The following is a 27,881-nucleotide window of genomic DNA, read 5'->3' as shown; positions in this document are numbered from 1 at the left end:
CTATTGTCAATAATAACTTAATTGTACAGTTTAAAATAACAAACTATAACTGGATTGTTAGTAACTCAAAAGATAAATGCTTGAGGGGATGGATACCCCATTCTCCATCATGTGCTTATTTCACACTGCATGCCTGTTTCAAAACATCTCATATATTCCACAAATACATATACTTACTATGTACCCAAAAAAATTAAAAATGAAAAAAGATATCAGCAGGGTTGGTTCTTCTGGAAGCCCTGAGGGAGAATCTGTCCCCTGCCTCTCTCTGACCCTGGTTTTCGGTGGACTTTGGTGCACCCTGGCTGGTGGCAGCATCACCGGTCTCTGCCTTCATCTTCACATGGAGTTCTCCCTATGTGTCTGTCTCTGTCTCCAAATTTCCCCTTTTCATAAGGACACCAGTCATTCTGGAGTAGGGCCCATCTTAATGAACTCATTTCAACTTGATTACCTCTTTAAAGATTCTCTTTCCAAATAAGGTCACATATTAAGGCATGGCAGTAGAGGGGCGGTTAGGGCTTCAACATATGAATTGCAGGGGAACACAAATCTGCCCATAACAACATTCTAAAAGAGCTTTATCTCAAGAGAGTTGGCTGTGGTTGGGCATGAGACAGAATGGGAGTCAGGCATGTGAGGAAGTGAATGTTCCTGGTAGCCAAGCTAGCAGGAGCTACATCACAATTGGGCTCAGGAAAACCCATGGAGTCTGCTGTACAGAGAAGAACAAATGTGGCATGTAGACTGGCCAGAGAAGCTCAGAAGGAGTCCTCACAGGGATAGGATTTTGCAGCAGAGGCCAAAGGTCTGCTGAGAGTGGCTTGAAGCTGTGGGCCTGACATGGGAGGGCTCCTGGGATGAATAGCCCAGGACCATTGTCTAAGAACAGCCTCAGACCTCCAACTTCACAAGGGCAGAATGGCCTTATCAGCAGGAAGATGTTATGGATCACAGGTGCACAGATCCCAGGGTGAAGGTGGGACCTCCAGGAACCAAAACCTGAGGGATTGCTGAGTGCAGGATGAGCCAGGAAAAGACTCCTTGCTGACTCAAAGAAGACTAGCTTCTTCCCACCAGAGGCTATTAAAAAACAAACAAACCTGCAGTGTTTTTTGCAGGAAAAAAAAATCTGCAATGCTTTTGGTTTTTGCAGAAAAAATATCTGCAGTGTTTTTGGTTTTTGCAGAAAAAAATCAGCAACATTTTTGCAGAAAAAAAAATCTGCATTTATCCTTTGAGTTACAAACAATCCAATTACACTCTTTAAGTTATTTTAAAATATACAATTAAGTGGCCAGACACAGTGGCTCACACCTGTAATTCCAGCATTTGGGGAGGGATCAGGCAGATCACAAGATCAGAAGATCAAAACCAGCCTAGCCAACATGACGAAACTCCGTTTCCACTAAAATACAAAAATTAGCTGGGCATCGTGGCATGCGCCTATAATCCCAGCTACTCAGGAGACTGAGGCAAGAGAATCACTTGAACCTGCGAGACAGAGGCTGTAGTTAGCCAAAATCGCGCCATTGCACTCCAACCTGGGCAACAAGAGTTAAACTCTGTCTCAGGAAAAAAATATATATAGATATAGATACATACACATGCACAAATAAGTTGACTATTGTCACCCTATTGTGCTATCAAATAATAGATCTTATTCTTCTTTCTACATATTCTGGAGGAAATTCTGGAATGCACTTAGGATGCTACTACACCCTTCAGTGAAATCACCTTAAATTCATCTTGGGCTAGAGTTGAAATTGCTTTATCTAATGTCCAACGAAGACAAGGTTCAATGAACTGATATCTAAGACAAAAGCATCTAAGATAAGACTCAGGAAAGAGGTTATAAGAATGATGGACTAGGCTTCATTTGCATAGCTAGATCATTCATCCATTTACATTTTCACAGTCATTCAACAAACGTGGTAGATGCCAGGCATGCAAATGTCAACAATGTGGTCCCCAACCTGGAAGAGTTCACAGACTAACTAGAGAGACAGAGGCATGACCAAGCCTTGGCAATGCAGAGTGGCAGGCACCATCACTGGACTCTCTCAGTGCCTGGAGAGCCAGTGGCACAATGTGATACTCTGCCCAGGAGACAAGGGCCATGGAAATATGAGGCTTCCTAAACCTTTATGAACTGCCTAGGTTTGTTACCACCTGTCTCTTGCAGTGATTTTTAAAAACAACTTATAGCAAAGAGGCTTGTGTTTGGCAAAAGAGGTGTAAGGAAGGTGGGGACATTTTCCTACTATGCAGCCAATCAGACAGACAACAAAAAGTTGAGCAGAGGGAACTGATGAGGAAAGAGAACATCATCTCTGGGGTCTACAAGAAGAAATTAACAAACACAAGTTTTAGGATATTTATTCATTTATGAGAGATTTACTCGGATTCCTAATATAGCCAGGGACAGCATTAGGTACAGGGATAAGACTGTGAGTGAAATAACCCCTTACCTAGCCCAACACACCCCTTTCCTTACCAAACCTAACAGTCATCCTTAAGGGGAGTGAACATTAGTCGATAATTATTCAAAGATGTAATCACAAGTGGTAACAGGTAAGTCTCGGGAGCTGGGGTATGGGTGGAGGGGATTTATCCACTAGAAAGCCCTGGCTGTCCTCTCCACAGGTGCCTCACTCTTGGGGATGGAGTCAGGCCAGCTGGGCCACCTTCCTGTTCCTCTCCAAAGTGGGAGTGCTGACTGGGACAGTCCCACTTCCTCTGCCGGGCTCCTGCAGGGGTCTGTATACATACTGACCCCTTCCCCCGCAGAACAAACTGCTTAGTTCCTGAATGCCTCTAATGCTTTTCTCCATGCTCTTCTAACATAGACCATGGACATGATGACCTGAATGGTGTCCACTTTTATGTCCGTCTTCCCTATAATAGTAACTTCTTCGGGTCATCTTTGTGCCATGTCTATTCAGTGAACAAAAGAGCAAAAAAAGAAATGTCTTTTGTCTTAGTCTATCAACACAGGGAAACAAAGACCTAGAATATTGTTTTCATAGCTCTATCAAGATGAATCAAGGTCAGCAAATTTAAACATTAAACTGAAATGAGTAAGATGAAATATAACAGAAATAAATGCAAAAATTCCATATTTGGGTTACTGAAACCAATCATACCAACTCAGGATTCATAAGGAAAGAAATTCATTTGTTGAACAAAATGTTTATTGAGTGCCACCTATGTTCTAGTCACTGTGCCAAGTGCTGGGTACATAGCAGAAAAAACCACAATGTCCTTCATGTCATAAAACTTAAATCTGATTGTAAAGAAAGATCTAAAGTTTTTAGCTAATCACAAGCTTAATGTGAGTCATCAAGGTAATATGGCAACAACAGCAGGAAAGCAAACAAATCCTAACCTGATTTTATGTGCACCAAGAGAGGATTATTCAGTGACATCACAGCACAGCTCGTATTGCCCTATGCCCTTCCGCTGCCATCAACAGCTTGGAATTAACCATAGGTCCCTTGTATCAAGAGGGACTTTGACAAACTGAGTAGTATGTTTAGAGAATGTAGTCAGGCCTACATGAGGTGTGAGAAGTGATTGAAGGAACTGCATGTGTTTAGGCTGGAAGACCAATGGTAAGAGATATGATAGACATCTTCAAATATTGAAAGAGCTATCTGTGCAAGACTTGATCACACAGGTCTGGAGCTCACCAGGTAGAAATTACAAGGCAGCAGGAAAGAGCCTCACGAGAGAACTGCTCCACAAAGGTATGGGAAGGCCTCCTTCCCTAGGGAAAAGCCATTCCATCCTCAGAGATGATGCAGAAGACAATTGTGCTGTCTGAGATCAAAGCAGAATATCAAGAGATCAGACTTGACTTTGAGTTTCATGAGCTGTAAAATCAAGAATTTCATAACCTATCCCCCATTAATCAGGAAGGCAGTATTTAGGAGTACAGCCTTTGGAACAGGATAGAGCTAGATTTCAGGCCTGAACTGCGAAAAGTTACTTGCAGACTTCAGGCCTCATTTCCTCGCTTGTAAAAGGAGGTTGGTAGTAGTTCCTACCTCATTCCTGCAGTAAGGATTCAATAAGAAAATATAAAGTGCGCAATAAAGCACCAGGCCCCTGGTAAGTCATTAATAAATGATGGGTAACGGTAATATTAAATGCTCTCCATTTTATTTAACTATCTTTCAGTTTATTTAGGTAAATCATTTTGCTGTCCGTAATTCTGCAAACCTCTATTATACTAAAGCAATTATCTAGCAATTTAAAAATGGAAAGTAGAAGTTTTTTAGAAATTTTTGAAACGTTTTCTCTGGAGAAATTAGAGAAAAGGGGAATATTTAAGGATGCAATTTATGGAGCTTGCAATCACACTGAGGTGAAGCTAGGAAGTTGTTGATGTATGGAATGACTGAGCTAGGTTGGGTCATGGCAACTTCAGAGACTTCCTTTCTCTTGGAGACCCCCACCAGGCAACAGAATTAAATATCAATCCAGCAGACTGATTTTATGAGGATTAAATTACGTCAGACCAATATAATTTCCTTCTGTAACAGAGGGACAGACTTTGGTGACACAAGAAAGCAATGGATATCAGGTACCATGACTTCAGCTATGTCTTAAATTCTAGCCTGTATAAGAGTCAAATCTAAAAACTTAATTCAGTTTCACTGGGTTGTGGAGATATCTCCAAAAACAGGAACCACAGGCTCACGATCCCTTTTTGAGTAGGGAGAAGAGGCAAGAAATGCTCTTCTTCGTGGAACTGGCAGAAAAACATGCCCCCTCCCTATCTGCAGTGAAATTCAGAATTCATTCAGCAAATATCTGCCGAACGCCTGTCATGTGACACACCCTTAATCTGAATTGGGTTCAGAGAAATTAAGTAAGATTTAAAAGCAGATATGAGACCGGGCGCAGTGGCTCAAGCCTGTAATCCCAGCACTTTGGGAGGCCGAGGCGGGTGGATCATGAGGTCAAGAGATCGAGACCATTCTGGTCAACATGGTGAAACCCCGTCTCTACTAAAAATACAAAAATTAGCTGGGCATGGTGGCACGTGCCTGTAATCCCAGCTACTCGGGAGGCTGAGGCAGGAGAATTGCCTGAACCCAGGAGGCGGAGGTTGCGGTGAGCCGAGATCGCGCCATTGCACTCCAGCCTGGGTAACAAGAGCGAAACTCCATCTCAAAAAAAAAAAAAAAAAAAAAAAAAGCAGATATGCTCAAATGGGACTTTTCTTGGACAGATGTGGTTGTGGAGATGGATGAGGTTGTGAGCTGAGGTAGGCTACAGAAGTAGTGGAGTCTTTGGGTTGGGCCAGGTGTTTTAATGGAGTAGGGTAAAGTTGGGGAGAATTTTTTTTTTTTTTTTTTTTTTTTTGAGACAGAGTTTCGCTCTCGTTACTCAGGCTGGAGTGCAATAGCGCGATCTTGGCTCACCGCAACCTCCGCCTCCTGGGTTCAGGCAATTCTCCTGCCTCAGCCTCCTGAGTAGCTGGGATTACAGGCAGGCGCCCCCACGCCCAGCTAATTTTTGCATCTTTAATAGAGACGGGGTTTCACCATGTTGACCAGGATGGTCTCAATCTCTTGACCTCGTGATCCACCCGCCTCAGCCTCCCAAAGTGTCGGGATTACAGGCTTGAGCCACCACGCCCGGCCAGGGAGAACTTTTTTAAGAGAAGTTGTGAGATCAGAAAGGCCTGTGGGAGAATTTAGGCTAAACTGATTCAAGTGGGAAAACCTCAGTAGCAAGGACTACAAAGAAGAGGAAGAAGGGCGTCTAGGAAGAGCTGACAGGATGGAGAATAGGTTTAGACCAGTGTCCATTCACTTTGAAAACTTTAAAGTCCCAGATGTGCTCAGCACAGAAGACACAAAGATGAGTTAGGTTCGCCCCTGGCCCTTGCAAGTCCTGACGTTGAAGTAGCCAGGAGAAAAGGTGGCTTCAGTTTGACAACAAAGGAGAATCATTAGGGTCCCAGAAAGAAGGAATTCTTGCAAACTGAGGGTAAAGTCTGTGACCAGTTGAAGGAGTGTGCAGACAGGGATGATTCCCCTGAGACTCTCATTTGCCTCACATGGCTGACTTACAGAGACCTTCTCCAGCTCTAGAATTCTAGTAGTGAAGCCATTTTTGTTGATTTTACAATCTGGTCTCTCCTGAATTTGGCTCTTTCATCTACACCTACCCATCTTCCCTGTCAGAAAACAACTGCTATAAACAGGAAAAAGTAGCATTCTGGCTTCCTGTCACAACAAAGCCACTGGGGGCTATTAGGGGTCCCCCAGCAGCTTGGGGGTAAATTCATGAGTAAAGCACTAGCAGGGGGTGGGTAAGGCAGGAGTGAGGGGCAGAGAGGATGAAAGGAATACAGGGTCCTGGCCAATCTCCCAGGGTGGCTGAAACCCAGGAGATCTGTAGTTTTCAGATGACCCATTCTGACTAAAGATGATCATCTCCTAGTCTGAAAAATCCACAGGAGTCAAGCCACTCCCAAAGGCTCTAGGGAATGCCAGTGCACCCCCAAGGAAGGGCCTGATTTAATCTTGGCCTTCAGAAATACCCTCTCCCCTGAGGCTAACAGAAATTCCTAGGGAATTAAAATGACCCTACCCATACAAGCGCCTTGCCAATTTCAGGGGCTGTCCTGGGGCCAAAGTGGAGCTCCTCCTCTGGAGGATGCAGGCCTTCAGGACCACCTGTCAGGCAAGGCTGGCCCATGTTTGGCAGGGTACCATGGATGTGTCTGTTCCAGGCCCCACCTGTTGTAGGGACCAGATCTCATGATGAATGGGATATGAATTAGGATGGCAGAGTAATAAATCAAGGAGTGTCAGAAAAGTTGTGAGGAACATACATGTACATATACAGCCATCCCATAGCAACTCTTTCATACCCATACACATGCATATACACACACAATCACACACACACACACACACACCCCATATACTCCCAGTCACCATGGCAACCATTCCTTAAAGCTGTAGTTAGGGGTTTTTGTTGTTGGTTTTTGTTTGTTTGTTTTGTCTTTTTTTTCATACTAGATCATTTCATACTTATTTGTTTGAAGGACATCTCTGGCTTTGACATCTGCTGAGAAGCACCACACCTCCTTGGGAAACTCTGTCACATATAACATTTGCCAGGTCCCTCTAGAAGGCTCATATCTATCCTGATGCTGACACTGAATTCAGCCAACACATCATTTGGTAACTTGCTAAAAGCATTGGCAATACAAAATAACCATTATGACTGCCACTGTGAGTCAGAAAAGCTAGAGACAAATATAGTATAATGCCTGTACAGCTTTCACAGACAGTCCTCAATTTTAAAATAAAAGCAAGTCACAAAGTTAATATGGAAAAGGAGCCAGCTTTGGTGCTTAAAACTGGAGGAACCTATTCTCGATTAAAGTGACAGCTCTTATTTAGTAGGCATGGATTTAAGATTCTTAACCTTTTAAAAGTACTTCGAATTTCCATCCTGCTCCATATAAGATACACTATGCTCAAATTAACCCTATTTTCCATTTTAGATTTCATTATTCAAAAATGCCAATAACATCGGTATGTCAAGAAACACTTAAAACATTTTTATCCAAATATTGACCTAGCTATGGACAACATCCCTGTAAAAGTAGCGAGGTGTTTTTTCCTTTTAATGTCATCAATATGTTTATGATTAAAGGTCAGTCTGTGGCAATAGTTTGCATCTCTGCACTATAATTATTTGCTCTGCTTTAAAAAAATGTCCTGACTTGTGACCTGACAAACAGTTCTTTGCATCCCCTTCTATCAGATTTCTACTGGATGGGGAATGACCTAGGCAACAGTATTTAATATATAGTCAAAACCCAAGTGTATGCCCTGCCTCCTATAAAGCATTGGGACACCATGGGGTAGTGAGAGAAGTTCTTTGCTATGAAACAACGGCTCAAAAAGTTAAAGTGTGGAACCAGCGATGGGGCAGGCAAGCATTTATTTTGACCTGAACGAGAATTCTGGTCTTTGAAGCCCGCCCGAGAGTGGGCTCATTTCCTAGAAGGGGAAAAGGGGGAGCGACAAGAAGACTCCACCCAGGCGATCCCAGGCAGGCGCCTTGTCTATAAATCCAGGGAGAGAGGCACCAGGTGGCCAATGGATCAGAAGTCACCCGGCTGGATACGCAGGTGGCAGGGATGGCGGGGTGTGGGGGCAGATGGGCCAAAGCGGGGCGGTGGCTGCCCAGGCGGATCGGGGGGTGGGTGGCTGACAGGTGTGCGGGGGAGGTGGGCTGTCTTCCCACCCACCCGTTCGCCGACCAGCGAGCAAGCCTTGGCCAGGCCAGGCAGCACTGGGCTCCCCGAAGCTGGAGGATCGGCGCAGCCTTCCGTAAGGGGCTGCGGTCGACCCGGCGCCCTGGCCTTGCGTCTGTCCATGGGTCAGCGGGCAAGTCCTGCCTCTGCCTCCCCCCAGCCACACGCACCGCGCCATCAATTCCTCGCGGAGACGGCTCCTCTCTCCGTGCCCCGGCCAAGACGCCCGGGGAAGCCGGCGGGGTTCTGCAGGCGCCGGGCCACTTACCCGCGTGCAGGCCGCCCGCCTCGAGAACGCTGTCCGGGGCGGCGGCGCTGGGCGGCGCGTCCGAGTCGGTGTAGGTGAGCCAGGTGGATTCGGTCTCCCGGGTCCAGCTCTCGTAGTAACGGGGCTCGATGGCATCCGCCCGGCTCCCGCCGCAGCCCATCCTACCGCACAGCGGGCGCGCCAGGCGGCCGTTCGGCTGGCGACTCTGGCGGCGGTTCAGCCCCGGCCCGCGAGGAGGCGGCGGCGGCTACATCGTGTCCCTGCGCCCACCCGCGCTGCAGCCGCGCCGAGCTCCCGCGGCACCCGCCGCCCCTCGACCAGGCCCTCTCTCCGCCAGTCCCTCCTCTCCGCCTCCAAGGCCCTCCCTCCCCTCCGCTCCCCACCGCCCGGTCCTCACCTCCCCGCACCCTTGCCGCCCCAGGGTCCCCGCTCGCTCGCACCCTCCCTCAGGGCTCCGAGTCGGCCTGGGCGGAGAAGCGGTGGGAGGAGGGCTGGGATTCCCGAGAGGCTCGGACCCGTCGGACCCAGTCTCTGGCCCATCCATCCATCCATCCATCCGCTCACCCACTCATTCATTCATCCTTCCCTCCTTATTTCCAACCTTCCTGGGAAGAACTGAAACGCTTATCACGGGACCCCAAGCTTTCTGGCCACCTGTTACAAAAGCAATGGAACTGGGGGCCACCCTGCAAAACTGGAAAGAGAGTATTGCTAAGACTTAAGGAGCAGTCAGAGCCTATGCCTGTCTTATCTGATTTGAGGAGTCCGGAGTAGCCCAATTCTCTTTTTAAGAGAGTTGGGCTAGGCAGTGTCACTAACAACCCTTCCAGCTATGGGACTTGATGATCCTCTGAACTTTAAACTCGAGAAAGCAATAGATCACCTGGAACCACGCAGCATCCTAGGCTCCCTTCGCAACCCCCTCACTGGGTAGGGCTTAGAGGCATAGCTGTCCCTCCAAGCCTAGGGTGGCCTTGACATTCCCTGGGTCCAGTTGTCAGCCTTTTTCTTCCCGGTGCACCCTCAGGTTCATGGGGGTTCAGACCTAGAGCTCAGACTTGGGTAGGCCAATGAATTTACCTGTCCCCAGAATTCACAACAGGTGGTGAAAGATGAAAATCTTAGCTTTCAAGAGGAGGGTAGGAAAGGGAAGAGTTTGGAAGAATAACTCTTCAATAACCAGGCTCTGCTAGAATGTGGTGTTAAGTATCATATTCATCCATTGTATATTTACTAAATTCAATATATATATTCAATATATATATTCAATTTACTAAATTCAATAAAATATATATTCAATGTATATTTACTAAATTACTATTATGACAAAACACAATTCTAGTAGACATAATACTGATGTAACATATTGTTATATTATCCATTGTATGTAGACTATAGGGCATGCTGTTTAATACAGCATGTAAAGCATAGGAATATAGATATAGTACTCAGTATATCCTACATAATTTATAGAATATACTAGAGTACATTGTCTATAGCATTTAGTATATAGCATCCAGTAGGTACGGCAAGTTCAGAACATTGCCTGGCACATAGTAGGCGCTCAGTAAATGTCCAGTGAATGAATAATAAATTATCTTTTGTAGTAATTTGACTCACTTAAATTATTGCAATTTGGGATAAAGATGATTCAGTTGAGAGTGGAGCTGTCAAAATCCCTCTGGCAGGCACTATCCAGAATCCATAATGCAGAAGGGAGCAAAAATTCATGAAACTGAACCCAGGGTCTCCTCCTTCTCATGCTGAACCCAGCACCTGCTCCCACCCCAGGCCTCAGGCTGGCCTCCTCTGCAGGCTTTGCTTCTCTTTTTGAGATGACCCTGGGAGCCCTCTTCAACCCTGTTTTACGTGTAAGGTAGAGGGAGTGCAGTTAGCCAGAAAGCAGTGGCTTCCCTAGTCCTTTGGAATTCAGATGGCCTGTGCCCCTTTTCTTTCCCCCCTGAATATTTTGATTTCAGAAGAACCAGCTTTCAGGGAGAGAGAATACTTAACATCTCTGGCAGAGACTGTGCTTCCCTCAGTTCTACAGGACAGTGCTCCTTTCATAACCAGCTACTTTGTGATGTCACCACCCAAAGAGCAGACAGGCCAGAAAGAGTGTCTGAGTTACACAGTCCTGGGGGAGATCTAGAAAATGAAAGAAATTGAAAGAGCTGGAGCTTGGCAAGCACAGGAAACAGAGCAAGCATGAGATGAAGTGGAGGGGTATGCTGGGGCCAGATGGAAACCCACATGCCCATATGTCTACATTGTAAAAGCTATAAACCAAGTGAGCAAGTTTCATTGAAACATGTGATGTCCTCTTATCTTGACAAGTTATCTTCATAACAACCTAAAAGGCCAGATTCTAATGTAGAGTTCTCGCAATCTTTGGAGTTCTGCACTGAACATGGTAGAACAGGTGGAACTGACCCACCCACTCCTCTTTCTATCCTCAGTCCAGTGCTGCTCCACACAGGTCCTTGTGGGCCCACAGGTCTAAGGTCTGTTCATATTCCCCTCCCACAAATAGCTGCCTTGACCATCCCTCTGGCTGAGGAGCATGTGCCTGGGGGGGTGCGGTCTGCCCTCATGGGGTTTGCTTCCAGTGCAAGCCCAAATAGGTTTGGAGGGCTTGGAGAAGAGAATTGCAAGGTCTCGAGACCCAACAGCGGAGTTAAAAGGGGTTAAGACTCAGGCTCCAAGTAGGTGCATTCTGTGGTCCCTGGATTCCTTGGTCATAGAGAGGACCAGGGCTAGAGAATCAGAGTGGGGACCTAGAGCAGGGGCCAAGATCAGGGACCCCTCTTGCCAGGCCCTGTCTACTTATTTGAATGGAATTATGAACATTTCCCAAATACAGGAGATGGATTATCAAGTACTACCTGGCCAAGGTTGAGTGTGGTCACTCATTTCACACACATTTCTGATCATCTATTGTGTATAGTTTAGGACATATAGTTATTGTGTATAGTTTAATGATAAAGACATGGTGACATGCTTGGAATCTTCAAAAGAGATTAATTTCATATCTTCATAGAGTGAGTACTCATCAAATATTTGCTTAATGAACGAATGGCAAGAGGCAAGGTGAGGATACACAGTTAAAAGTGCAAATTCAAGAGCCTGACTTTCTGAGTTTAAAGTTTGACTCTGCTGCTTAAGTGGATGGTCTTGGGCAAGTTACTTAACCTCTTTATGCCTCAGTTGCAGCATCTGTAAATGGGGATAGTGAATTATGTCAGTATGTGTAAAGGGCCTCGAAGAGTGTCTGGCACAGAGAAACACTCAATGAATGTTGCTATCACAGCACTTTGGGGGCAAGAAGCAAACAGTGTCATTTCTCTCCCTTAAGTGGGAAATCCCTAAAATTATTATGTGTTTTCACATGAGATAATGTTTGTGAATTTGCTTAGCACACTGCAGAAGTTTGGTAAATAGACAGGTTTTCTTTTTCTTTTTCTTTTTCCTTCCCTTATGATGCTTATGATGTTACTACTACTAACAAACAACCTTCCTGCAAATAAAATTTTTAACCACCATTTCTAAGTAATCTTCATTGACAGAACAGTTCCATTTTGTCATGGATTCTCTTTCTTGCCATTACATAACAACATAGATTCTGAGACATTCAGAAGCCAGAACAACTTAAAGAGCAGCCAATCCAGTCCTTTCATTTTTACCAACTAGGAAATCATAGCTCAGAAAGTTGTGGAATTGCCCAAGGTCACACAGGAAATGTTATCTCTGGCAGAGTTGAAGTTTCAGCTGGAGCTGGGGGCCTCTCGCTGCTGGCTCTGTGCTTTTAGTTACAGCTCTTTAGTTGGGATTGAATTTCCTCTTAAACCTTTAGGAATAAATGTTGAAAATTAAATGTAAATATGAAAAATGTAATAAATTATCTTAAACCCTCTGTTCAGAATCTGTAGCTTGACTGTCATGAATTGGTTATCTTCATCAAGTCTGAAAGAAACAAAAATAAATTCTTCTAAGGGGAAAGATTACAACAGGGAATTGGAAAGCCTGAGCCAAAGCCATCCAAAGCAATGAAGTAAATTATACCTATAAAAACTACTGCAGAGTGGCATTTGCTATGTGATGGGATTCTTGAAATAAAATTATCTTTGGCTTTAAGAACCCCTGTGACTGGTACCACCTCTGGCTCATTTCTATAGAAACTGGAACAGAGGCTTGTAGTGCTTCTCCCTCCAAGGTCTCATTCCTGTGGCTTGGCATCACTGGGCTCTACCCAACTATTGTGAGCTGTAGAAAGGAGACCTTCAGTAAGGTGGACAATCAGCACAGAACAGAAGGCTCAGCAGGAGCCTAAACCTGCCTTTAGAATCAACCATCTGAAAAGGAATAAAGATAGATTCACTGCCTCACAAGTTTCCATCTTTTCCCAAGTGAAAAAGTAGCACAAATGAGGAAATAGTAGCAATAATTCTGGCCAACAGGGTGACAGACCCTAGGTAAATATCTTTGGTCTTGAATGCCAAATCTCAGCAAGTTTCCCCACTGCCCTAGATTCATCGAGCATGCCAGAACTGGAGGTTCGTGCCCTCCCTCTAAAGGATTTTAAAGCAGTTTCCACAGAACATCCCTCCAGGTCCTTGATCTTGGCTAGTTGACACATCCTCACTGAACCACAAATTGTCATTTAGCTGTAAAGGAAGAGGACTTAAAGTTAGCACCCAAAAGCACAAGATCTGACTTTGTTCCCCACATCTGGAGAAAAAAATCAGAAAATATCACTTGGCATGAACTCATTCTTGCATCTCTTGTCTTGAAAAATGACTGCTTTCCCCAAGGAGTGAATGGTACACCTGGAATCCAGGTGGTGTGGACAGATCAGGTAAACATCATCACAGAGTGTAAACAAGAAAGGAAAGCAAATATTACAACAGCAAAAAGATGAGTGAGTTTTTTATTTGGTTTAGGAGGTTAGAAAATGTGAAAAAGGGAATGTTGCAAAAAAACAACAAAAGAAAGTAATTGAATATGTTACAAAAAATTTATATAGAAATGAAGCATGTGGAATTTAACATTGTAGAATTAATTATCTACTAATCCTTAAGATAAATAGTTCTCATGAGAAGAGAGGCTGGCTCCCTTAGGTTAATTCTAGAGAGATTCAGCAAGTTATTTCACTGACTGTCAAACTTAAGAGTCTATCTCAGTCCCTGAATTAATGTCCTGTGGCACCTTCTCATACCCCAAATTAAAACACAGGACAAAACAATATCTGGTGTTTCCCAGTGTCTGGTTTAACTACACTTCCTTATGGTATTGTACTAGCTCATTGATAAGATGTAATGAATACTGATTTGTTCTCTCACATGGTAATATGAGCGACATTCTACTGGAAATGGCCTGGAGAGGAAAACCCAGTGGTGATGAGGTGATTAACCTAGTTTTTCAATAACAGAATAACTTCAAATTGTAGATTTTAATAGAAGAAAAGGAGACTGAATAAGAAGTGAGAATAGATCTCAAAAGGCATATTCCCACAGGACTAATTCCAAAGAGAATTCAAAAACCCAGGGAAGGTTTTAATAAAAACATCCTCATAGCATTACATCTTCTTAAAGACCTTTGGAGTCATTGTTATCTACCTCTAACATGGCTCAGGCCACTTAGTGATACTGTCCTGTGCACTTTCCTTTCACCAGAACAAAGAAAGCTTGAGTAATTTGCAAAAGGTTACTATAAATGTCAGAAAGAGAAAGATTGGGGTGTAGATCTTAGTCTAGAAACATGGAATTTTACTTCCCTTCAGAAAAAAAGGAAAAGCAGATTGTAACTTCTTTCTGACTTGGAGAGAGAGCATTTTCTATAAATCTGAATAGTGCATTGTTTACCAAGACCTGTGGCTGCAATTCCATGTACCAGTTCTGATTGTACCTTCCCCTTTAACTCATGAAGATTTTGACAATGTGTGTCTTAGTCCATTCCCGCTATGATAACAGCATACCTTAGACCGGATAATTCATAAACAACAGAAATTCATTTCTCTCTCTCTCTCTTTTTTTTTTTTTTTTTAGATGGAGTCTTGCTGTGTAGCCCAGGCTGGAGTGCAGTGGTGTGATCTCGGCTCACTGCAACCTCCACCTTCCACCTCCCAGGTCCCAGTTCAAGCAATTCTCCTACCTCAGCCTCCCAAGTAGCTGGGATTATAGGCACGAGCCACCATGCTCAGTTAATTTTTGTATTTTTTAGTAGAGACAGGGTTTCACCATGTTGGCCAGTCTGGTCTTGAACTTCTGACCTTGTGATCCGCCCGCCTCAGCCTCCCAAAGTGCTGGGATTATAGGCGTGAGCCACTGTGTCCAGCCAGAAATTCATTTCTCACAGTCCTGGAGGCTGGGAAGTCCAAGAGCAAGGTGCCAGCAGACCTGCTGTCTGGTAAGGGCTGCTCTCTGCTTCCAAGATGGCACCTTCTTTCTCCATCCTCAAATGGCAGGAAGACAAAAAGGATGAACACTGTGTCCTCACAAGGCAGAAGAGATGGAAGGGCTAGGTAGCTCCCTTCAATCTCTTTTATAAGAGCTCTAATCCCATTCACGAGGCCTTCACTTTCCAGAAGACCCCAGCTCTTGATAGTCATTGAGGATTAAGTTTCAAACTTGAATTTTGAGAGAACACAGACATTCAGACCACAGCAGTATATGAATCTGAAGAGCAATGTGAGAATAAGCAGGCACCTGTAAAAATATAATCCAATGAAAAGAGAGGAACTGAAATAGAATAGATTTTGGCTGATGCTTTTGGCAGAAAATTGCTGGTGCTGCTGTACAATGCCAGGAGCCAGGGAGTACAGGGCTTGGGTTTCTAAGGCAGAGCTGGAGGAGCGGAACAGAATGTTCTCTTTAACCACTGACCATGGCATAGAGCATGAAGGAAAACCATTCCTTGGCCTCTTGAAGGTTCTCAGAGATTTTCATATAGCACAAAGCAGGCCAGATGACTGAGATTCTTTCTCTGAGAGAAAAGAAAGAGCATTCAGGACATTTTGTTTTCTCTCTCCTTAATTCTACCACAGTTAACCTGGATCTTAAATCATTAAAGAGATGTGATATATTTTATTCCTTTCCCTTTGCAAAGAGTTGCTTGTCTATCCAGGCAAAGCAGGAAAAAAGGTCCTTTTCGTGTTTGTTCTACTGCTTCTTAGGATGGGACAGGTCATTCATTGTACTAATGTGTAAAGTTAGGTCACACCATAAGAAGGCTCAGGGGAGCAGATGGTGACTTTTACTCATCATTTCCCAAGATGAGGGAAAGGGACTGCAATCCTTTACTCTCTCAATGCCATCTTGGTTGTTGCTGTTATGACTGATGCTTCCGTCAGAGGAGATATAGATACAGAAGAGAGAGGCTGAGACACCAAGAAGTCAGGCTGCCTCTCCATCCTGCCCCTATTACATTAATGTGAAAATGAGGTTCAGTTTGCTTTTTGCTGGACTTCAGTCAACAGAAGAATAATTGCTTTATCCTAAATGAAAAACATGACTTCCTGATTATAGTAAATAGGGAGAAGGGGTAACAGGAGCAGGACAATCAGGTATTTCACTGTAATCACCCAGCAAAACACTGCCTCCTGAGAGAGCTGGGAGCCCAGGGGCTGGTGGAAAAGAAGCTGAGGCAGCCCATATGGCATTTTGAAGGTGGAAGTTGTCCCTATGCAGGAAGCTCCTGGTACACTGCCCATGAGGGTGGGCTGATCTGCCTCTGCCTGAATTTGGGGCAATTAAAATTACAGTTCATGGGAGGAAAATCAGAAATCATTACAGGCCTTGAGAAAAAATTTCCAGTTCCCAGATGCATCTATGCTGTGAGTAATCCTATTCAGAATCAAGAAAAATAGAACAGTTACCAAAAATAGGGTCAAAAGATACTCCCTCCACAGTGGAGAACTCCCTCATAAACAGTCATATGACCAAATCCAGGAACAGGCCATGAACATAAGAATGATGATTTGAATTTGTTTATTGCACAGGGTGTTAACCTGGCAGCTCTGGAGATAAATAAGTTAGTAAAAACGATGTGTGGGCTGCTAGATGTTTGAATTATCTGCATTGTTGATTTTGTCTCCTGATACATTCTTTCATAAGGTTGAATTAACTGATGTGCATTTCAAGTTCTCAGCTACCAGCAAGCAACTTAATGAATCTGGGAGAACTGCTGCTGTCATAGAGGCCAGAAAGCAGCTAGTTTCACTCTTACCAAAGCATCTCAAAAAAGAACAAAACTTTAGGATTTTTAAATATATATATATATATATTAAAAAGCACCCTACTGAATAAGCCCTACATTAGAAAGAACAATGTACCTCAAGAATGCATGTGGATATTCTGGGGTGTTGGGGTGGGGGAGGAGGGGCATGGGAGGAGGGAAATAGTGGTGATTAGAAAACTAAAGAAAAGCAGGTGGTGGTGGTAGGGAAAAGGGTAAAGCTAAATTATTCAAATATTTCTAAGCATATCTGGACAAAGGCTTGGGTGGCCTCTATTTGCTTGACAGATTAAGAATCTTTCTGGGAAGAAGGTTTTGAGAGAGCAAGCTTGCTCACAAAGCAAGGCCTTAGCCACCAAACAAAGGGAACGTTCTTAGCACAGCCTCATGCAGGGCGTTCCTGTGAGCCTCCTGCCCGACTCATTCCCCGGCTCCCCACATTCCCTTCCTCCATGAACCTATGGCCAAATCCTATAGAAAGGAGGAGGCTGTAAGTGAAACTTGGAAAATCATTTCACTCAAAGCTCTTTGAGGCTCAGGCATAGATTCCAACCCTTTGGCACTCTTCTGACCAGATGGAATATATACAAAAGTAGGAGAGAGATGTGCTTTGGCACCTCTGAAGTTCCATGTCCTAGCAGGAGACTAGTGCCCAGAAGTGGTGGCACCCAGAGAAGTAAGAAGGAGCCCCAGTGGAAAAGCAAACTTGGTGCAGAAACCATGGTAATGAGTACGGATTTTGTTTTAAGAACAATGAAAAGTATTTGTTATTAGAAGAGAGCATGATTGGATTTTCTGTTTTTAAAAGATCACTCATGGCTAGGTGTGGTGGCTCATACCTGTAATCCCAGAACTTGGGGAGACCGAAGTGGGTAGATCACTTGTGGTCGGGAGTTCAAGACCAGTCTAACATGGTGAAACTCTGTCTCTACTAAAAATAAAAAAAATAAAAAAGAATTGCCAGGTGTGGTGACATGCACCTGTAATCCCAGTTACTCAGGAGGCTGAGGCAGGAGAATTACTTGAACCCAGGAGGCAGAAGTTGCGGTGAGAAAAAAAAATCACTCAAGTGAGAACCGATTTAGAAGCCCAAATAAAAATCAGGGAAATCAGTTTGGAGATTGTTACAATAGTCGAGGCAAGAGATAATAGTGATTTATACACTAATGCAGTGGCAGTGATGATGGAGAAAATGGATAGATTCAAGACATATTATGGGGGTAGAGTAAGAAGGCTTGCTGATATTTTAAATGTCAGAAGTAAGAAAGAGGGAGAAAACAAGAATGACTCCAGTTTCTGCTTGTATATCTGGGTAGGTGAGGAAGATTTAATGAGGAATAAATTTGGGGGAAAAAATCAGGATGTCTGTTTTGGATATTTTCAGTTAAATATGCCCAGGAGACAAGCAGGCAATTAGATTGAGAAGATAAAGAATCAAAAGAAGATCAGTGTTGGAGCCATGAACAAAAGTGTGCAATTTCCTAATGAGAAAGTGGTAGATAGACAGAGAGAGGGAGGATGGCCCAAGACCACGCTTCGAGGAAACCTCTCTTTAGAGGACTAGTAGAGGAAAATGAACTTGAGAAGAAAGCTGGCAAGGAGAAATCAAAGAAGCAGGAAACAAATCCAAAAAGGTATAGCGTCACAGAAACCAACAGAAGAGCACCTGTCAGGAAGAGAGCATTCAGCTTTGATTAAGGCTCCTGAGTGTTCACGTGAGTCAAGGATGAAAAACAGCCCATTGGGTTGGGAACATGAACATCACTGGTGAATGTGGTAAGAGTGCAGTGGAGGGGTGGAGTCAGAGCCGGAGTGTGTGGGTTAATGAGTAGATGGAAACACATGCATCTCATTTTACTTGTTTTTGAAGCCAAACACACACAAACACTAAAGTGATTATCCCTAACATAAACTCATGAGGATGGTAAGAAGGGGAGATGACAAAAATGCCACAAAATTTCGAAAGCTGGAAATCATTTGGAGAAGTTTTAACAAATTTAGTGGGCTGAAGAAAGCAGGATCCCAAGTCAATAGTGAGGAAACTTAAAACCAACACAATTTACACTTCAAAGTTTTCAGTCTCAAGAGTTAGTGGCACCAGGAAACTTTAAAAGTGGAGGTAGGGTGAGGGGGTGAGAATTGGCATCAAAATAAGGAGAATTAGTTGAAAACAATTTAAATTTACCCTACTCTATTAAGAGTAGGGTAGGGGTCTGCAAATATAATCACTTTTAATTGTCCTTCCCCATCCTGGCAGAAGACTGGATTCATTCTCTGTAAAAGATCAAACAACGAGTTTCTTGACTGAGATATCAAATAGGATGACTAAGAGACTGTATGCTTACCTGTGCTGAGACTTTCAGCCTTCTTCCCCTCCTCAGGTAGGAAAGATTCCTTGGAAAACCAACCAGTCCATAGAAAACACCTAAAGATACATCAGGGCTATCCAAGGAAACAGTCAAGCCAGCTTGACCTACTGTGAAGGTCACAGTAGGTAAGTTCCACTCAGGTGAACAAGGCTTTCAATCAGCTTTTTAGTTTCCAGTCAAGGATAAGCAGACAGCAGGTATTAAAAGATATCTGAAGAAAGCCTCTCATGCAAGAGAGCTGCTTGGAAAAAATAGAAACTATATAAGAGGAAGAAAACTATATTTAATGTCCTCAGAGAGATCAGAAGAGATGCTACAACCCTGAAAAAAGAACAGAATACTAATACAATAGAACCTTTAGAGATCAACAATCACAAAAAGCCCTTGGAAATTAAATATATGATGGCAGAAGTAAAAAACTTAGTAGAGAGCTAGAAAAACGAAACTGAGGCATAAAAAGGCAAAAGAAATAGAATATAGAAAAGAAAATTAGAGGATCAGTCTAGGAGATTTAACACCCAAATAACAGGAATTCCAGAAATAGATAAGAGAGCACAGAGGGGAAGAAACCACTGATGAAATAATTCAAGAAATTTTTCTAGAATTCAACTGTCAAATGGATTAAAGTAAACATCCTCCAAAGAAATGTCATCATAAAATTCCGGAACACTGGGGACAAAGAGAAGATCCTATAGGCTTCCAAAGAGAAAAATAGCTCACAGACATAAGACTAAGAATCAGAATGCCGGATAGGTATGGTGACAAGTGTCTGTCATCCCAGATACTTGGGAAGCTAAGGTAGGAGGATCCCTTGAACCTTGCAGTTCAAATCTAGCCTGGGCAGCATAGTAAGACCCTGTCTCTAAAAATAAAAAATAAAAGTCTTTAAAGAATCAGAATATCTTGAAATTCTCAATCATAAGACTGGAGGCTAGAATACAGTGGACTGCAGGCTTCAAAATTCTGAATAAACTATCTTAAACTTAGATTTTTTTTATTCCTAGCCATCAATTAAGTGAAGTACCTGAATAAAGGCAATTTTATTTGCAAGGTCTTAAAAATTTTACCTCACATGCACTTGTGCAGAAGTAACTAGAAGATGTCTTTCATCAAAACAGGAAAGAAAAGTTTGGAGCCAAGTCCCAGGCAAAGATGAAGGAAATTTCTAGACGGATGAAGAGACCTCTAAAGAACAGTGTTATATTCATAATAACAAAGACATGGGATCAACGTAAATGCCCACTAATGGCAGACTGGATGCAGAAAATTTGGTACATACACACCATTAAATGCAGCCATTAAAAAAGAATGACATCATGTCCTTTGCAGTAACATGGATAGAGCTGGAGGCCATTTTCCTTAGCAAACTAACACAGGAACAGAAACCCAAATAACGTATGTTCTCACATATAAGTAGGAGCTAAGTGAGGAGAATTAATGGACACAAAGAGGGCAGCAACAGACGCTGGGGTCTACTCGAGGGTGGAGGGTGGGGGGAGAGACAGGATCAGAAAAAAATAACTATCAGGTACTAGACTTAGTACCTGGGTGGCTAAATAATCTGTCCATCAGACTTCCATGACATAAGTTTACCCATATAACAAATCTGCACATGTGCTCCTGAACCTAAAGTAAAAGTTAAAAAGAAAAAAAAGAGAGAACAAAACAAAACAGTGCTACACCAGGTCTTGAGGGCAGTTTGGAGGAGGTCCAAATTGGAGAAAGTCAGAGGTTTTGGAAGAGATTCTTCAAGAGGACAAAACTAATAGCATAAATCTAGATCAGGCGTCCCCAAATTGCGGCCCGCGGGCCGCATGCGGCCCCTGAGGCCATTTATCCGGCCCCGCGCCGCACTTGAAGGGGCACCTCTTTTATTGGTGGTCAGTGAGAGGAGCACAGTATGTGGCGGCCCTCCAACGGTCTGAGGGACAGTGAACTGGCCCCCTGTGTAAAAAGTTTGGGGACGCTTGATCTAGATGTTTTGAAGTTGGACTGGTAGTAAGTACAAAACTAAGCAAATACAAAAAAGTTATTCCCAAGGAGATTAAAAGTTGTGTAAGGAAGAATATGTAGTCTAAGTTTACTAGATGGTTTTGATCTCAATATCACTATATAATAAAAATAAAGTAAACATGGATTATAGAACCAAGAAAAATTACGATGTAACCATGCAGAAATGGTAGGAGATGGGAAGAATGTATGTGTGCACTGAGGAACAGGGAAAGAATGAGAGCTAAATCCTCCCCCTCTGTAGAGGCAGTCAGTAGCTACTGCTCACAATTAAGGGATCATTAGCATTTTATTCAGAAACACAGAGCTAAATGCGGAAAACAAAAAGCAGCTGAAAGAGTTATAAGTAGCTGTCGCTGATGGGGAAAGCAGAGGATCGTTGTTTTCATAGCAAGTCTTATAAAACTCTTGACTTTTTAAAATATGTGCAAATAAACTTGCTAAAAATAGAAACCAGGCCAGGCACAGTGGCTCACACCTGTAATCTCAGCACTTTGGGAGGCCAAGGCAGGCAGATCATCTAAGGTCAGGAGTTCAAAACCAGCCTGGCCAACATGGTGACACCCTAAATAAAAACACAAAAATTAGCCAGGTGTTGTGGCAGGCACCTATAATCCCAGCTACTCAAGAGGTTGAGACAGGAGAATCACTTGATCTGCGGAGGCGGAGGTTGCAGCAAGCAAGATGGAGCCATTACACTCCAGCCTGGGTGACAAGAGTGAAACTCCATCTCAAAAAAATAAAACAGAACAAAACAAAACCATAGAAACCAAATAAAAGCAAAGGCAAATGGAGAATAAAGAAGTAAAAGTGTCAGCTGTAGACATATTTTGAGAGATCTGGTTCTGAAGAGGAATAGAAAAGTAAATGAGGGTAGGTTGGGTCAAGGGTGAGTTTTGTTTGGTTTGGTTTGGTTTGGTTTGGTTATGTTTTGAGACAGGGTCTTGCTCTGCCACCCAGGCTGGAGTGCGGTGCTGCTATCATGGCTCACTCCAGCCTTGACCACCTGGGCTGAGGTGATTCTCTCACCTCCGCCTCCCAAGTAGCTGGAAGCAGTGAGCAAGCAGAGAGGAACAGAACTACCCTAACAGCAAGTTATGGTAGACGTGCCATGATCCAGATCCTCACTTGGGCCAGCAGCAAGGAGGGGAAGCCAAACTTAAGACCTTCGTTAAACTAGAACTCATGAGGAACTCTAAATGGTTCCAAGCTGGCGGTGACCCATGGCTCTCAGAAGCTGATGCAAATCTTCCCTAAAGAGAGCACCCCCAACCTAAGCCAAGAAGACTTCCACAGATGAAGATCTAACAAATACAGTCAGCGATCAGCCCCCCAGAAGGGGCAACACCACCATAAGGAAAAGTCGACAAACATATTTTAAAGAAAAGATGGAAAAAGCAAATTACAAATGAAATAAAAAACCTATTTGTGGCTTTAAATATCACCTGAATAGTTACTAGAATGTGCATTTCTGGGTCCCATTCCAGACCTACTGAGCCTAGAAATGTTTGAACACTCATTCCCCATGGAGGGAAAGGCAGACAGCTGGTCACACAGACCCTACTTTCCTTTCCACAATCATCTTCCTGTAGCTTTTGCAAATGCAGCAGGCCCGTCCATTCAAAGGCAAAAACAAAGCTAGGATTATAGCTACACAAGATAACATTCCCTAGTGCCAGGAAGGTAGGAACTGACTTGGTTGGGTGCTCCCTGTCTACCACAGAGCAGAGCATGGCCCTGGACGTCCAGTCCACAAGCCCTGCAGGCATTACTGTGTGGGAATGAAATGTTGGTCACGCTCCAGTGACCACAATGCACAAAATACTGTGATTGGAGATGATGGGAAGTTGGCGCCATAATAATAACGAATGTCTTAATAGCTGAAGGTAAACTGTTCACTGGGAATCTAGAAGTCCTTACATAATCCATAGGAAACTGCAAAAGAGACCGAGAAGGGGCTGGAAAAAGAACTCATTTTAAAGAAAGAGAGATTCGGGCATGGGCTAGGTCCAAAGACAATGAGTCCATTCCAGATAGAAGAGCTAATTCTGAGTACAGTAGAGGCTGGTTTTAATTCACCTGGCCCAACCTCCATGGCTCTTATCTTAGGGAGAGCACCTGACCGAAAAAAAAAAAAAAAAAAAAAAGGAAAACTGCAAACAAAGGATGCCAGTGCTTTGCAGTTCTGTAGCTTGAGGAACATGCTATTAGGCTAAGAGGAAAATGAGAAATGGAAAATGCCTTGTGTGAAAATCGGTTAACCACAGCCAGGCATGGTGGCACACACTTATAATCCCAGCACTTTAGGAGGCTGAGGTGGGCGGATCACTTGAGGTCCAGAGTTCAAGACCAGCCTGGCCAACAGGATGAAAACCCGCCTCTACTAAAAACTACAAAAGTTAGCTGGGTGTGGTGGTGCACGCCTGTAGTCCCAGCTACTGTGGAGGCTGAGGCAAGAGAATAGCTTGAACCCGGGAGGTAGAGGTTGCAGTGAGCCAAGATCATGCCGTTGCACTCCAGTCTGGGCAAGAGAGGGAGGAGAGAGAGAGAGAGAAAGAGAAAGAAGAAAGAAAGAAAGAGAGAGAGAGAGATAAAAGAAAGAAAAGAAAGAGAAAGGAAAAAAGAAAGGAAAGAAAGAGGAAGAAAGAGAGAGAGAGAGAGAGAGAAAGAGAGAGAGACAAAGAAAGAAAAGAGTAACCAGTTGGCACTAGCCCTATCAGGCAGGTATTATGACTGTGGCTGTGTTACAGATGAGCAAATGAGTTCAGAGAGGTTGAGTAACTTACTGAACTTCGCCCAGAGATAAATTGTGAAGGCAAGCACAGGCACAGGACTTGCTCCACTTTAGAGGTCATGTTCTTAATAGGTTTTCTTCTGATTTGATTGTTTAAAGGGGTGACTGAATTTCATGATTCAAGATTTAGGAAAATTATTACACAATGTTTAGTGTAATTTCTTGTCTTATTACTGCCCCAGGCCCCCAGTTCCCCTCCTCATAGGCGACCAGCATCATTAGATGAGGTGTAATATTGTCGAGATCCTTTCTGAGTTTCATTGTGCTACACCATTCTGAAGCTCACATTTTTCATGTAGGAAAAGATCTTGCCAATCGCTCCTTATCAGTACACAAAGAGCTTCCTTGCTCTGTTTTCCAGCTGCAGTGTTTCATTGTGTGTGGAGGGGCCATGATCCCGCTCACCAGTCCTCAGTCAACAGACATTAGCCCCATTTCCATGCTTCACTTTAGCTGATGCTCTTTATTCTGAGAAAACTCCACTCCCTCCTGAGAGATCTTGAGAGTCTCCCATGACAATTAGGCTCCTCTAAGCTGCAAGACACGGCCACACTCTCGAGTTACTTTAGCCAGTGGGAGTGCATTGTGAGACACACAAGAGCACAGACAAAAAAAAAAACTGGAAAGCAGCTGGACAAGGGCAGCGGAGAGCACCTCCGCCCTGGGCACCAGGCACCTCTGCCCATTTCCTGCCACCACCTGTGGCTGTGAGGGGCTCCATGAGCCACCCAGACACTACACCAAGTCTCCCGCCCCACCAGTTGCTGGGCTTCTGCATCTAAAAGCAAGGTCACTTGAAGCGGGTCTCTGTGACTCTGGCCTTGCTTGCAGAGGGGCATGTTCTCCATCACACGGCCCTCTTGCTACCAGTGGAGGGTGTCCAGGTTCTTGGAATCTTGGACAAAGAATTAGACAAAACCACAAAGGAGGGAAAGAATGAAGCAAAAAAAGCAGAGATTTATTCAAAGTGAGGTGGGAGTGGGCCCAAGCAGAAGGGCTCAAGACCCCAGTTGCAGAATTTTCTGGGGTTTAAATAGAGGTTTCCATTGGTTATTTGATGTATACGCTATTTAATGAAGAGGATGAAGTAAAGTTACAAAGACATTTACTGGGTTTATGCCCTATGTAAATAGTGTGGATATTTCCTGTAACAGCTAAAGTATTTCCATTTGATTTAGTTCTAGAAAGTCAGCATGAATCGGCCTTATGTTCCCTCCCTCCAGACCCTATTCTCCTGTCTCACCCCAGGCAGGCATGGGGAGCTGCTGGCTAGTCGGCTGGTCGGCTCCTCTGGGAACAGGGCCCATCCCAGTTCCCACCAGGTGTAGCCAGGGTGGTGAGGTCATGTGGGAGAGAAGTGGGGGCCTGTGCATAAGGCCCCGCTTCCTGGGAAGAGGCTTAGGGCACTCAGGCATCAGGTACTGTACCTCCTGCCCAGGGACCCCAGAGCTGCCTAGAGGAATTTGAGCAGGCTGAAATTCCTGCTGAACAAGCCATGCCAGAGACCCTCTTAAAGTGACCTTGTTTTTAGATGCAAGCTGATTCAGTGTAGGGAAAAAAATGACCACATGGAACCACTTATAAGGCTGTCTAGCTTAAAACAAACAAACAAAAAAACCCATTATATACCTTAGCTCACCAAAGTCTCAAGAAGCAGACATTATCAGAAGCATTCCCATCTGGCAGATCAGAAGACAAGCTTACAGAGGTTTCCTGAATTGCCAGGATCAGATAGCTAGTCAGCAAGGGAGCTGAGACTCAAACCTGCATCTTCTGACTCCACTTTGCACCTCCTTCTGACCACGCAGCCCTGCAGGCTCCAGAACTTCTCTCTTGCCGGCTCTCCTTCCTTTCCCCAGCTGCTGAATGGTGACGCTCCCAAGGTTCTCCGTTAGGGCCTGCATTTCTCTCCCTCTCCTCACTCTGGTTGTTCTCATTTACCTCCTTGCCTCGGTCTAATTTCTAAAATTCAGTGGCCCCTAGAACTCGCTCCAGCCCACATCTTTCTCCTGAGTTCCACACTCACATAGCTAATGCCTTACTGGACACCTCCACGTGGCTGTCCAAGTCACCTCAAGCACAACGTTTCTAAATTGAAACTCACCTTTCTCTGTAAACTGCTTCTCCTTCTGCATTCCCTGAGTAGCAGTGACTTTCCACTTCTAAAACACAGACTATGTTTCTGTTTCTACTGCTGCCTGTGTATGCAGGTGATCCCTTGCTGGGTCTCTGAAATGGGTTCATTTTTTCAGAGTTTTTACTGAGATGATACAGTCCTCTCGTTGTACCTTGCACTGATCTAGGCCATCTATACTATATTTCCATAAGCTCCAGAAGAATGCCTGAGAGGCTTTCATATGAAAATAGAGAAAGACTGAATTATGCAATTACTATTGATATGTCTACAGTAATCTATTGCGCAATTGTTTACCCAGTAGACTGTGTTTCTATTGTCTTTTGTACCATGTAATTTGTGACTTTCATGACAGTGTAGCCAGTCAGGCCTAGGGTGGCAGGACTTCAGTGCTGCTGAATCATGTATTACTCCACACCTCATTGAAAAGTGATTCATAAACTTTCCAAAACTGTTCAACCAAGAGAGAGTAAGTTGTGCTCTGCCAACAAAGGATTCTGTTGTTGGGTGCCTATCAGTATATTAAAGGCTCAGAGAAAACCAGTGATGCAGAAACTAGAGCAATTTTATGCTCAGAAGATGTTTCTCTTCTGTACATCCATTCATTAACATCTTCTGAAAGAGTTTTCCCTCAACAGAAGTTGGGGGAAGCATTGCGATAAAGTGCAGAGGCCCTGAATGCTTCTGGAATTTCTCTGACTCTGACATCAGGATGCAAGCACAGACCTACCACTCTGCCAGGAACACCACGTATGGGGCTGGTTAACTTTCAGCCTCAGCTCAGATGTCACCTCTTCTGGGAAGACTTCTCTGATCTGTCTGCCAATAGAAGAGTAAGTGCTCCCATGATGCATTGTGTGCACCTCTATTTGTATGAGTGAACTAGGGTAGGACCTACCCTTTGCTAGAGGGTGGCTCCATCTCTAGCATTCCATGCAGGGCCTGGCATGCTGTGGACATTCAACACAATATTTGAATGGCAATTAATGGATGAATGCATGTATCATCATACACAAATGAATGCTTGCCTCTGGCACCCCACCTGCCTCTAAACCCTTTCCCTTCTGGGTGTCTGTTCCATGTTTTCACTACTTTCCTTCCTTCCTTCTTTCCTTCCTTTCTTCTTCCTTCCTTCCTCCCTCCCTCCTTCCTTCTTCCTTCCTTCCTCTTTCCCTCTCTCTATTTTCTTCTTTCTTTTCTTTTCCTTGCCTATTGCCAGATGTCATTAAAACCTTCCAGTAGGAAGACATCCTATAAAATCATCCTTAGTAAATGCAGATGGCCAATATGACATAGCATGTCTCCATCCACCAATGCCACCACCAGTGAGTACTTAAAATAAAACAAACAAACAAACAAACAAACAAAAAAACAAACAGAACATACTCTTAAACCCAAAGGAATAAAACAATAATATTTGGGTTCAGCATCAGCTAGATCCATATAGCCTTGCTGGCACTGTCTGCTCACCCATCATGCTTCTTTGCTTCTGGAGGACAGGGCAATGGGTGTTTCAGGGTCAGAAGGGATGCAGTTACCCAGCAGAAAAGCAGTGAATACGGGAGCACTGCATATGGTAGGGATTAGTGGTTGAGTGATCGGGGCTCTGGAGTCCCACTGCCTGGATTGAATTATCAGACTGATTATTATATGACATTGGACAGATCACTTAACTTCTCTCAGGGTGGATAAAAATGCTTATCTCTGGGATAATCAGAATTAAATGAGGTAATCCCTACAAAGCATTTAGCATAGTAAGTCACTCATCATCAATACCTGCC

The 27,881-nt window shown here is 43.9% G+C and overlaps 1 protein-coding gene and 1 long non-coding RNA gene across 2 annotated transcripts in view; one reads left to right on the top strand and one right to left on the bottom strand.

Moving 5' to 3' along the window:
* Positions 1-9,285, bottom strand: part of BAALC (BAALC binder of MAP3K1 and KLF4) — a 98,502-nt gene extending 89,217 nt beyond the window's left edge. The window contains exon 1 of the mRNA XM_039464768.2: positions 8,562-9,285. Coding sequence (XP_039320702.1) covers positions 8,562-8,721 — 160 coding nt within the window. The 5' untranslated portion in view covers positions 8,722-9,285. The remainder of the gene's footprint in view (positions 1-8,561) is intronic.
* Positions 1-27,881, top strand: part of LOC141581470 (uncharacterized) — a 215,273-nt gene that overhangs the window by 162,919 nt on the left and 24,473 nt on the right. The window lies entirely within an intron of this gene.

Source organism: Saimiri boliviensis, chromosome 15, assembly GCF_048565385.1.
Source record: "Saimiri boliviensis isolate mSaiBol1 chromosome 15, mSaiBol1.pri, whole genome shotgun sequence".
NCBI lineage: Eukaryota > Metazoa > Chordata > Mammalia > Primates > Cebidae > Saimiri > Saimiri boliviensis.
The sequence above is the reverse complement of the archived record's forward strand: the minus strand, read 5'-3'. Positions and strand labels throughout refer to the sequence as shown.